A 13460-nucleotide genomic window follows, 5' to 3' on the forward strand; every position below is an offset into this window, starting at 1 on the left:
CCCATGGTATCCATACTAATCCAAGAATGACCACTGTACTGAGCCACTCAGGTAGCAGACAAACTCAAAAGCTGAGCCAGCCTCTTTTCAGAAAGCACAACCTTCACACCTCTTCACTTTAGAAGTGATCTCAAGCTTATCACCCTCCTTTGTCACAATCATGTGACGATAAAACTCTTTAACCAAACTCGGGTAAGTCTCGGCCCTTATGGCGAGAAACCCATCCAACAAGCCCTGGAATCTAAGCATATCCAACAAGGAACTAGAAAAAGATTCCGGATCAAAAACTTTACCTTCAAGAACAAGGTAGTGAGTATTCACCTATTCCGCTTTTCTAGCCAAGCTTGATCTTCTAGGCATGGTAGGAGATGACCCAAAGCTCAACAAAAAGGTGCCCACAACTCCTTCTTCTTCCTCCACACTCACGCTGCCTCTCTCTCTCTCTCTCTCTCGAGCTCTCTCTCTCTCTCGCGGTTGCTCTCGGCGACGCAACGCACAACAGGTCGGCGGCGGTTCCGGCGAACGGCGAGGCGGTGGTGGGGCGACGGTTGGTGGTGGTGGAGCTACCGGTTGGGGATGGGGTTTAGGGGTGCTCACGGGTAGAGAAGAGAAAAAGAAGAGAAAGGGAATTTTAGGGATTTGGGAGAAATTGGGGAAAAAGATGATTTAATTTGGGGATTTTGGGTAAAGTGGGAATTGATGGTTTAGATGGAATTAAAATTGGGTAAGTTCTAAGGAAGACAATTAGCTCAAGTGGTTTAGAGGTTGGGTTGACAAAGAATAGTCTCGAGTTTGAAACTCAACGGTTACAATTAAGCATTAGGCTTGACTTTTAAGATGCACAAGAATGAATTTTGGCAAGAATTTTGCTACTTCCAATTTCGAAGAATACTTGGAAAATTTAGGAGGTTCACAAGGAATTGTTGTAAGAACAACCAAGTGTAAGGATTGTAGAATTGGTCAAGAACAAAACATCTCAAAGATAGATAACAAACTTCACAACTAGACTTGTACAACTAAAGGAGTCACTTAGCAAGAAGAGTTTTATTACCAAGGAAAAGCATGCCAAGGATTGCCAAGCAAAAGGCAACTACGAAACACAAGATAACACTCAAGACAACAAAGAATTATTACCAAGGAAAAGCATGCCAAGGATTGCCAAGCAAAAGGCAACTACGAAACACAAGATAACACTCAAGACAACAAAGAACACGATGATCGTGGGGAAACAATGATAGGCTAAAAGAAAGGGTTACCTGCCAACTCTTCATCCATCAAGCCCTCCGACTCAGCCTGCGAACGTGCCATCACGAAGACCCTTCCAGCTGGTCTAGCTCTAACTGTTCCACGGCCCGAACCAACTCTCGATGCTCCTCCGGCTCCCGGGGTGGTGGCAACGTTCTCTGACCGGCTGGCTGGGGCACTCCGCGACTTTGTGACCTCGATCTCCACATCGAAAACACTTGAGCGCATAGCCATTACAACTTTGACCCACATGCATCCTCCCACAACGCTGACAAAGGGATGCCTTGGCTTGGTTCCCGTGCTCTGTTCTGTTATGTCCTTGAGATGAAGATGACACCTGCTTGGCCGGGAAACTCGGTCTCGGCTTCTTGAAGGTAGAAGAACCTCCGCCCTCAGTCCTCTTCCTAGCTTGCTCGTACGATCCTCTCTGAAGCTGCTGCACGCGAAATAGATCGGCGGCACACACGTAAGCGTCCTTAAGAGAACTTGGCCTACTCACAGTCAAAGCTTTTCGCGCCTCATAGTTTAGACCGGCCACGAATTTCTTGACTTTAGCGAGTTCTGTCGGCACAAGTATCCTCGCAAAATGTGCCAACTCCAAGAACCTCTTGTGGTATTCAACCACAGACATGGAGCCTTGCTGCAGGTGGATGAACTCCTCATACATGGCAGCGCGCACATGTGCTGGGTAGAACCTCTTGCGCATTCTGCCCTTGAGCACGGTCCAGTCGAACTCTGGTTCTTCAAGAAGAGCCGGGCCTTCGTGAACCCACTACAAATCCGCTTCTTGGCAAAAGTAAAACGTTGCCAACTCCACTCTCCTCTCTTCGGGCAGCCTACAACGGTGAAGATCTTGTCAAACACCCGTAGCCACTCTTCTAAGACTACCGGGTCTTCCTCGCCAGCAAAGGTTGGCGGCCGATGTCCCGACACTAAACGTCCTACATCACGGTGCCCAGCAGGGGGAGGAGGTGGCACAGCGTGATTGTTGTTCAACAAAGCTTCACTGAGCGTCTGCATGGTCTGAGTTAGCTGGTGAAGATTCTGAGCGAGCTACTCGTTGGTCGGGGTCTCCGGGGTGCGTGCTCGAGGACGAGGAGGCATCGCAACTTCTACAACAACAGCACGGTTACGAAAAGATAGCAAACAAACAAAGATCAGAAAGCAACACACAGCTCACCACGCAACCTAGAGTCCTAAGCCTAACACTTAGCTTCTTAAGGTCGCTTAGAGGTCTCAAACCACACTTAACCACTTAGAAAGTCTAGACTTAACTCTTCCTAGGCTCAAACCTAGGCTCTGATACCAACTGTAACACCCCCAAAACATGCTAAATAAAAGATCTTAACACAATGCAGATATCACAACAAAACATTAGCACAACGGAAGATAAAAAGGTGGCTGGATAAAACAAATCCAAAACGGGGTGTTATGCCACATTTATCAACAATCGTAAACGCTACAGCGGTCAAATCTGCATTGTGTACACAACTATCCAAAGTCATAAGTCTATCACTACATCGGCTCACAGGCCACAAAACAAGGAAAAGACACTAAACTACCGGCCACTAGACATCACGCTCGTCTAGACATCACCTGAAAGAACACAAAGATAAACATGGGACGACGCCCGGTCAGCGATAATGCTGGTAACCCACCAATACCTGTTAAGTAACATACATAGATAGGATATATACAAAGCCATTTTCAAAATGGAATACGTATATATAAGTGTAAAGCCAAGAGTAAACACCAACTCAAGACTCATCGCTCTTCAAGGATAACACGGGAACACATCCCAAGACCACAAAGGATAACATCAACAACTGAAGGATAAAGACACGACAAATGGCAACACATGCCTAGGCAACACATGCCTTTGTGACTACACACGTCACAAGAGAAAACACATAACCACGGCTACACAAGCCCTCGTGACATCACACATCACGAGTTTATATGCCTTCCTTATGCCCTGTTCACCCTTATGGCTACCCAACCTTATATCTAGTTCCTACCTTTACCTCCAGGACCCCTGTACACCAAGTCCAACCTTATTCCCCGGGAACCGTCATTCCCCCTCTAACAGACCTCCAACAAAGCCACCGATTTCATAGTACACAAGGTACCGTACACACACACGGCGACACACGCCTTCCCAAGAAATACGTGAACCTGACACACAGGTCACAACTCCATATTCACGTCACGGCCACCACGAGGACCGCTGGCAATACCTTGGTGACTAGTGTCCATACCACTAATCGTGCAATCCAGGTAAAGCCACTCACACATCACACCTCAACAGGAATCAATCAACGGATCACAACGAAAGTATGAAACACACTCAATCAAGGAATGGGTCACAACCCAACAACAACAACGATGAATAACACAAGTTATCATCAACCAAACGGAAGGTACAAACCACACACACGCTAGCATTTAGATACAAACTAGCATGCTTATCAACGGGGAAACCAAAGATAGTTCCGAGGAACACACAAGGCACTTCACGGTCCAATGAAACACAATGTTGAACACTTAGCACGATTCAAGACACCAAAGTCCTACATGGATACCTACCATATAGTTCTAGATATACGAAACATCAAGGAGACACTCAAATAGTTCCACGAAAGAATATCGGGAAGTCAAAGACCAAATACCGAGTCAAAAGAATCACGGGGAACAAATCCCAACTAACCACAATACGTACCCGCGGGTAGCCACAAGTAGGCCCCTACCCGCGGTTCCGCCCGCGGGTACAGGTCTCCCAAACCATGTACCCCGCGGGTGGGCGGCGGGTGGGCCTCCTACCGCGGGTACAACCTGTACCACTTCAATACACTTCACGAAATTTCAACTCCAAACTAAAATTCAAGTCCAAGACATGCCAAATCTAACCAAATACAACAAAGTGACATGAATCAAAGGAAATGCCTAGCAATGGCACACAAGAACCCTAAACACAAGCTCTAGATATGCATTTTCACAAGACAAATGCATAAACACTCACATTTCATAGCAAAAACATGTAGAATCCAAGGAATCACATATAGGTAAGAAAAATAGGTTTTTAGTAGAGCATGGGTTACCTCTTGTAGACCAAAAGACTTCACTTACACCTCAACAAGCTCCCACAAGGCTTACTTTCCAAACCCACTTCAAGAACAAACCAAAAGATTATAAAGATCCACTTTTTAAGAAAAAGACATCTAAGATGGAACAAAAACACAAGATGGACTTTGATCTTACCCTCCTAGATGCCCAAATAGGTGAAAGGTTGAATCTTTGAAGCAAATCTTGGAATCTTGGCAAGGTCTCAACTTAGCTTGGAGAAAAAGTACTCACCTTTCTAGAGAGAAGGTAGAGCTAATATTTTAGAAAGTGTAATGGATGAAGTGAAGATGTCTTCTAGGTTAGGTTACAATACTAACACTTGGTGAAAGGTCAAGAATACCCTTACTAGTCAAGAATACCTTACCAGAAAGTGTAAGGAACAAGGGAACTCTCTTCAAAGCTCAAGGTACAACATGAGTTTGAAGTTGACTAGTCAAATACTATTCCTCAAGTATTAAAAATCAGGATTTTAGGAATCAATTCCTCAATTGAGATAGGATTAATTACTCTATTAATTCATGGATTGAATGTGGGATTTTTGGGTGTCACACACTCTCTTTATTCCTAATAGGCTTAAGACTCTAGTTTAGGCAATGGTCCACGATCCATGGTGGACCACATTAATTAATTAAAGGGAATCCTAACCAAATTAAATCCATTTTAATTATTATTAATGGAATTAATGAAATAATTAATCCAGGATTAAAGGCCGTAACACGGGGTGTTACACCCTCCCCCTTTACAGGAAGCTTCGTCCCCGAAGCTTTAGAAATCATTTTGGAATAACGAGTCAAAATTAGTAACGGTAGTTCATGAGGACACATTTTACGGGGAGAATACGTAAATATACACCTACGTACACTAGGTCTTGGGAAGGATGGGGTTTAAAAGGATAAAGAGAGCGAAGGATTTAGGTTTCAAACTCGAGGCAAGGTTAATTAGGAATAGGACCAAAGTTTTCAAAGTTGCAATTTAGGTAATAAGGTTGCTACCTTGTATGGAATCATTTGAAATATGGAATCAAGTATGAGTTTGGAAGGGTTAGAAAGGGTTTTCTTCAACAAAGTGGCATTTGAATGATAAAGGAGGGGAAGAATTCGGCTAGAATAGGGTTAAGGATTCTCAACTTTGAGTGATCATTCTGGCTTGAAGCTCTGATTCCGACGTAATGACGAATTGATGATCCTCTCTCTTTAGCTTTGGTACCGATTGACTCTAGGCTTTTCGTTGATCTTTTCTTCCAAGCTGAAGCCTCATCCATCTTTACGAGTTTTGAAGGAATTCTCGTGATGAATTCCGCGCATATTCCCCCAGAATGCTCAAATTCTGGACCAAGTCGGTTAGCAAGGCCAAGCTTAGGTCTTGACTCTCGATTCTTGCTAAGGTTTTTCTAAGGATCAAGGAACTTCGGGTTGACTTCCCTGTTTTATTGAATTCCATCTCTTCTATGGTGGATGAAATTCTTAGCAAGACTTCATGTCCTCTATGAGATTTGGTTTGTTGCGCCTTTTGGTTATATTTTTAGTATTGAGAGCACTTGAAACACTTTTCTCTTTCTTGGAACGCAGTCATTTATTGACTCTCATTACGGGATGACTTTGGTGATCCGTATGAGTTGTTCTATTTCCTTGTTGATCTTTAAAGTCATCAAGGTCTTGATAACAAAGTGTTCCTTACACTTCCTTAAATGTATGATTCTAGAATGGACGCACGAGATCTACAATAAGGAATGTTTCTTAGTATTTAATTGTCTTCTTTCGTCCTTCTTAGACGAAAAGATGTCTCGTTTATTCTATACGGATTCAGGGATCTTTAGTGAGGTAAACAAAAGGGCTAAGGACTGGAATAGGTTGCTCCACAGGTTTCGGCAGTCTTGTTTTTTACAAAGCTTCGTAAGGGGCCTTTGAATACTCGAACGATAACCATGGTTGTGGAAAACTCGGCCCATCCTTGGTGTTTGTCTTGAGGCCCTTGTAAGTCCGTAGCACGAGTTCTTAACTCGACTTCTTGGTCTGCACGATTCTTTGTGTCGACCTTCACAGTTGGTTGAATCGTAGGGTTCAACTGTAACTTTAACAACTAACACAATTGATAGAACACTTTTGAGAACGGGACGTGGGCCCAGGTGTGATACTCGGCTTTTCTAGCCTTCCTAAAATTAGAAAGTCTTACATTTCAAAATTATTACTTCTTTCTGATCGAGCCATTTTGATTGAGCCATTAGAGAATCTCATCTCTATTATATTTGTCGTTATAAATAAAAATAATATTTTTGTTATAAGTAGTTATGTATTAATTTGAACTACAAAATAATTATTTTTGGACCGTATGATTTTATATACATTTGAATATAAAATGTATTTTATAACATTTTTAGTACATATATAATTATGTGCGTATAGTATATGTACATAAATTTACTAAGTAAATTAACTAAGTATGTATGTGTATAGATATATATAATTATTGTAATTAGTAGATACTTTGTAATATATATATATATATATATATATATATATATATATATATTTATGAGTGTAATATTTATATATCTAGTATGTGATATAATACATGGTGTATAATTATTTTTATATAATATAAACTAAATATTTTATATTGATTGGGAGTTATGAATTATAGATTGGGGGTAACAAATGTGTGATTGGAAGTTACAAACCTAGAATATTCTCCTATTAATTATTAAGTTGACTAAGTATGGATGATGAACAATATAATTATTCTTCTTCTCCCCTTCTTTGGCCGATCACCCTTCATCCCCAAGATAGAAAAAAAAAATATTTCCTTGTTCTTTATCTTCTATTCAAGACTTAAAGTCCCTTCAAGCTAAAGAGGAGCCTTTGAATCCTTAAAAGATTACGAGGAAAATTTTTAAGAGAAATTCGCTTCAAGTAAGTGGTTGTGTTTCTTTTTTTACTTTACCCTTATCGTTTTCAAAATAAAGAATTTTGTTGGTTGATGGTCATGAGATGAAATGATATAGATTATGAAATGATTAAATGACTATTTCATATTGTATGATGTGTTGGTTAGATTGTATTTGAAATAAATAAATAAATAAAATACATTTGTATGCACTGTATGAACGAAAAAGAAAGAGACTTATGATTTCTTTATTAACTACGCTTTGTTTTTCTAAAAATATGTATATATATAGTATTTTATTATTTGTTTTATTTATATGAAAAAAAACAAGAAAAACAAATAATAAATAAATAAGTAAATAAACGATATATATATATATATATATATATATATATATATATTTATATTTATATGTTTGCCGTAGGTGTAAAACAAAATTTTGTTAATAAAATTAGTAAATTTAAATAATAATGGTTTAGCGGTATTTTATTCTCGGAGATGATGATCAATCTTGTTTTTGTGAGTATAGTATTAAAAAGAAATTGTGGAATTTGTTGTTGTGTTATAAATGACTATATTGGCTATGGGATTTTACACCATTTATATTTGCTATGGGATTTTATGCCCATTTATATTGGCTATGGGACTTTATACCCATTTATATTCGCTATGGGATTTTATACCCATTTATATTGGCTATGGAATTGTATACCCATTTATATTGGCTATGGGATTTTATACCTATTTATTTTGGCTATGGGATTTGACGCCCATTTATATTGGCTATGGGATTGTATACCCATTTATATTGGCTATGGATTTTATACCCATTTATTTTGGCTAAGGGATTTGATGCCCATTTACATTGGTTATGGGATTTGATGCCATTTCTATTGGCTATGGGACTTCATACCCATTTATATTGGTTATGGGACTTTATGCCCATTTATATTGGCTATGGGACTTCATGCCCATTTATATTGGCTATGGGACTTTATGCCATTTATATTGGCTATGGGACTTGATGCCCATTTATATTGGCTATGGGACTTTATGCCTATTTATATTGGCTATGGGATTTTATGCCCATTTATATTGGCTATGGGATTTTACACCCATTTATATTGGCTATGAGATTTTATACCCATTTATATTGGCTATGGGATTTGATGCCCATTTATATTGGCTATGGGATTTTATACCCATTTATATTGGCTATGGGACTTTATGCCCATTTATATTGGCTATGGGATTTTATACCCATTTATTTTGGCTATGGGATTTGATGCCCATTTATATTGGCTATGGGACTTTATTCCTATTTATATTGGCTATGAGATTTTATACCCATTTATATTGGCTATGGGACTTTATGCCCATTTATGTTGGCTATGGGATTTTGTGCCCATTTATGTTACCGGATATGGGATTTCGTGCCCATTTATGTGATTGGTGATCTTCCATAAAAATTTGTGTTGACTTGAAGAGAGAAATCAAATATTTTAAAAAACACATATCAGTTTTTAAGTAAGCCTTGTGGCTAATTATTATTGTGGTGATGTTCTTCCAAAATGATTATTTGTATGTGGAAAAATAATTGAATATTTATAGGTGCATTTAGATATGGTGATTGGTTGTTGAAGAAGTGGAGAAGATTTTGTAAGTTATTTTAAAAGAAAAGTTATTTTTGAAAGTAATGTACCTTATTTTATTTTAAATTTTGTTTCCGGGCAAAGTAACCCTTACTTAGCATGTTTTCCTAATCTCCACTGTTTGTTATGTGTTTCTTGGAAAAAAAAAATGTAAACAGGGATTTATGAAGCTTGAAGTGAAAGTGCGCGTTAGAAGAAGAAGAGAATAAATGTAATAGATGTAATTGAAGTATTTGGCGGTTTTGTGATTAGCCTTGCATCTAGTCTTGATAAGTTAGATGTGGCGGTAGCACCCTATAAGTGTTAGAATTTGAATTACAAATTATTTGAGACTTGAATTGAAAAACAATTTATAAGAAAATTTATTTTTAGTAATTCTATTTATACTAAGTTTTGAATTGTAATGTCATTTAACTAAAGTTTTGGAAGTCAAATTTTAGGGTGTTACAAATTGGTATCAGAGCAGTTCGAACCTTTGGGAGCCTAGGTTATGGAACTTTGAAACCCTAGGTTATGAATTTTTGAGAATATTTGAAAATATAATTGACTAAGAATTTAAGATTTTAGAAATTCGCTGTGAGAATGTGTGGCTTTGTAAAATGGTTCCATATTTTGTTTTGATTGCTAATACTTGCAGGTGGTGTTATATATTGTCATGAAAAGAAGAATATTTGGGGGTAAAATTTTATATTTATTGAGATATTTAGAAGTGGTGCTTTATATTTTGGTAGAATATAATTATTTGGAAGTATTTTGTATTTTGATGAAAGTATAATTATTTGAAAGTGGTTGGAATAAGTAATCTCGGTGTCCTATATATGAGGAAATTTTTTGGCTTAGTAATTTTATTAAGAACTTGATTTCTTATTGATTATGAGAAAAACATTTGGAGTTGGTGATCTAATTAGTGCCTAATTGTTTATTTTGGAGTTTTGTGACTAGAGGAATATATTGAGTTTAATGATTGTACGAAAGGATTTGATTTCCTATTAATTATGAGGAAGATATTTAAAGTTGATGATATTAATATATTATTATTTGGTTATTATTATTATTATGAGATATGAGATGAGATGAGATTCTATATTTGAAGGAAATATTTGGGTTTAGCGGCTTATTTCGGATTTGATCATTTATTCATTGAAAAGGAGAAGATTGTACATGGTGGGTTATTAAAAATAGATTACTTATTATTTATTTGTTTTGAGAATTTTGGTTTTGAGAAAATAATTGGAATTTATGGTTTGATTTCTTCTCCGTTGAGGAACTATATTTTGATAAAGTATTTGGAATTGGTTAGGGAATTTTGGATATAAGAGCCTAAGTTATGGAATTTGAGAATATAGCTCATGGAGTTGACTAAGGAATTAAAATTTTGAAAATCAAGGTAAGGATATGCGTTGTTGAATATTTTGTGTAAGTTTCAAGTGATAATCTATGATTTGAGGGGAATACTTGAACTTAGTGATTTTATTTGGAATATTGAAATTCTTAATGGTAAAAGTTGGAGTATTTACTTGATGATTTTATGGTTGAATTACTCAAGTATTAATGAGGAAAGATTGATGATTTTAGAAATTGCTTCCTAAATAGCTGAAGGAAGATCTTGCATGAAGATAGTTAAGAGCCTTGTAGATTTTGGACTTGATATGTTGGAAGTTTGACTCAAGTAATAGTCAAAAGGATAATGATGTTTAAATTTTGTGAGATTGAACTTGGTGGATAATAATTTTGAGTAGAAGTTATCAGTATTCAAGCATTTATTTTGCTAAATGATTTTAAGAAAATGTTGTGGGACCAATTAAGTCTTTAAAATTGAACTATGGATGTCTGAGTATTGGGTAAACATAATATCTTTTAGAAGTTTTAATATAAAGATTGGAATTGTGTGGATTCAGGTTGGACTCCGAAGATGGATGGGTATCTATAATTGTAAATTAAGGAAATAAGTTTGACTAAGTTATTTACGAAATGGTATTCAAGCCTAAGGTCAAAGCATTAAGATTTTAAGATTTCCCAAGTGACAGGGTGAATCCAAATGATGAAACTTATGAAATGGTGGTGAGATATGAGTTTCGATCATTATATATCTGTTTTGTTGTAATTATTTGTATTTTGAGTAATACTTGCGAGTGAAAGCAAGTCATTCTTCTGGAATATGTTTCCTTGATGAAATAGTGTGTGAAAGTGCAAGTTTTAAACATGTGTGCTGCTTTGAAGATTTGTTTGAGTATTTTATATGAACTGTGGCTATTGCACCTCGAGGGTGTGCATTTTTAAAGTATGTGATTGCATATTTCAATCGATTATTTGTTAAAGTTATAAAATGTGAAGGACTATATGCACCTTGTTTCTTATTTGTGCTTTTTGATGATTCGTAAGTTGTAGGGTAGGAATACCCTTGAGATGTGTTGGTTACTTGTAGGTTTTAAGTTACGAGGACGTAACTTTCTTTAAAGGAGGGTAGGTTTTAACACCTTACCCTTATGCGTTGTAGCCTAAAGTTGTGAAACTTAAGTTCTAGTTGACCATACTTCTTAAGCTTGGGAGTGTTTCGGGGACGAAGCATTCCTTAACGGGGGTAGATTGTGATACCCGGCTTTTCTAGCCTTCCTAAAATTAGAAAGTCTTACATTTCAAAATTATTACTTCTTTCTGATCGAGCCATTTTGATTGAGCCATTAGAGAATCTCATCTCTATTATATTTGTCGTTATAAATAAAAATAATATTTTTGTTATAAGTAGTTATGTATTAATTTGAACTATAAAATAATTATTTTTGGACCGTATGATTTTATATACATTTGAATATAAAATGTATTTTATAACATTTTTAGTACATATATAATTATGTGCGTATAGTATATGTACATAAATTTACTAAGTAAATTAACTAAGTATGTATGTGTATAGATATATATAATTATTGTTATTAGTAGATACTTTGTAATATATATATATATATATATATATATATATATATATATATATGTTAGGAATAAAGTGTAATGGTTTTGATATGCCAAATTTGTATTTGTAGATCCCCAATTTTATTTCATAGGTCTAGTAGAGTCTTAGACCATGATCGGGAAATTATTTAATTATGAAAAGAGAAAAACAGAGGAAAATGGATGAAAATAGAAGAAGAAGATATAAAGCCGAAAATCAAGAATTTGTCTGGAGAAAATGACAAATTGAAGAAAAAGATGAAAGATATGAATTCACGTCAATGCTACTCAAAGAAGATATCCCAGAAGAATTTTCGTGAAGAAAACTAATATTGGAAGAATGCATGAAATTGACTTGGAGATCAAGCATCTATGGAAAGAAAGAAGTACATCAAATGTGATTGGAGATTTAATCAAAAGTTGTACGGACGAAGTAGATGATGCTTGATATATTATCCAAAATGGATCAAGTTCAAAACTCACCATCAACAATTGGGAGCTAGTTCGAAGCAGAGAAATGCAAGTCATGGAAATCAATTCAATATGGGAGCGAATGTAGAAAAATCATGGAAATCAATTCAATATGGGAGCCAATGAGGTTGTAGTATGGGATGCAATTTCAAAGTTGGGGACCGATTCAAAGAAGACATTTGAGGTTGTAGTATGGGATCAAAGTTGGGGACCGATTCAAAGAAGACATGGAGATCAAATTGAATTGAGATGAAATTCAAATACCAGGAGAAGTCTGGGAGCCAATTTCAAAGTCGCACCAGGAGCAGTTGGGAGCCAATTGCAAGTCAAAGTCAATTGGGAGCCAATTACAATGGAGAAATTCAAATTGGGTGCCAATTACAAGCCAATTGAAATTGGGTGTCAATTACAAAGGAGAAATTCAAATTGGGTGGAAGTTCAAAGCCAGTTTGAAGTCTGAGAACACCCCGACGTGAGAATGAAGAAGATGAAGATGAACTTACAGTGAAAATATTCTCACAAGGAAAAATACTAGTTTAACTAGTATGGGATTAAATTGATGAATATTTTTAAATCCCAAAGATACAAAGACCACTTCAGAGCTGATCAGAGAAGCCATTCTACACCAAAACTGAGACCTAGATATTTCCACTCAACGTAAAACCAGAGGAATATCAGATGAAGTTTGGGAGCTCATTTACATGGAGATGAAACTCCATCAACGGCTAGCTTATCTCTTTCTGACATTTTTGCCAGAAGATAAGATATGATCTCTGACAAAAGATACAAGATTTCAAAAATGAGAGCGTCTCTTTCCAACGGACAGATTCTCATTACTAGCTATAAAATGATGAAGATATGAAGACTTGAAGAACACAAGAGTAGAAGAGCATACAACGAACTCACGAACAAGAGAGCAGAAAATTTGAATCCATCAAAGGGATCGAATAGAGCAATTAAGCTTGAAAGAGCATAGAGCAAAAATCTCATTTGGTACAGAGCATACCAAAAATCTTCAAGTGAGAAGTGAGAAAAGAAAAAGAACTCAGAGAGCTTCAAAAAGGAGAAATATTCTGAGAGTTCTTAAACAGAGCAAAACAGAGCATAAATATCAAGTGCTTTACTTGATATATTCAA

At 36.6% G+C, this 13460-nt stretch overlaps 1 protein-coding gene across 1 annotated transcript; it reads right to left on the reverse strand.

Moving 5' to 3' along the window:
* Window positions 1-1336: 1336 nt before the first annotated feature.
* On the reverse strand, window positions 1337-1951 carry LOC109165957. The gene has a single exon (XM_019314871.1). The coding sequence runs from the start codon at window positions 1949-1951 to the stop codon at window positions 1337-1339; it is 615 nt and encodes a 204-aa protein (XP_019170416.1).
* Between the last annotated feature and the right edge of the window lie 11509 nt (window positions 1952-13460).

Source organism: Ipomoea nil, unplaced genomic scaffold (assembly GCF_001879475.1).
Source record: "Ipomoea nil cultivar Tokyo-kokei standard unplaced genomic scaffold, Asagao_1.1 scaffold3073, whole genome shotgun sequence".
NCBI lineage: Eukaryota > Viridiplantae > Streptophyta > Magnoliopsida > Solanales > Convolvulaceae > Ipomoea > Ipomoea nil.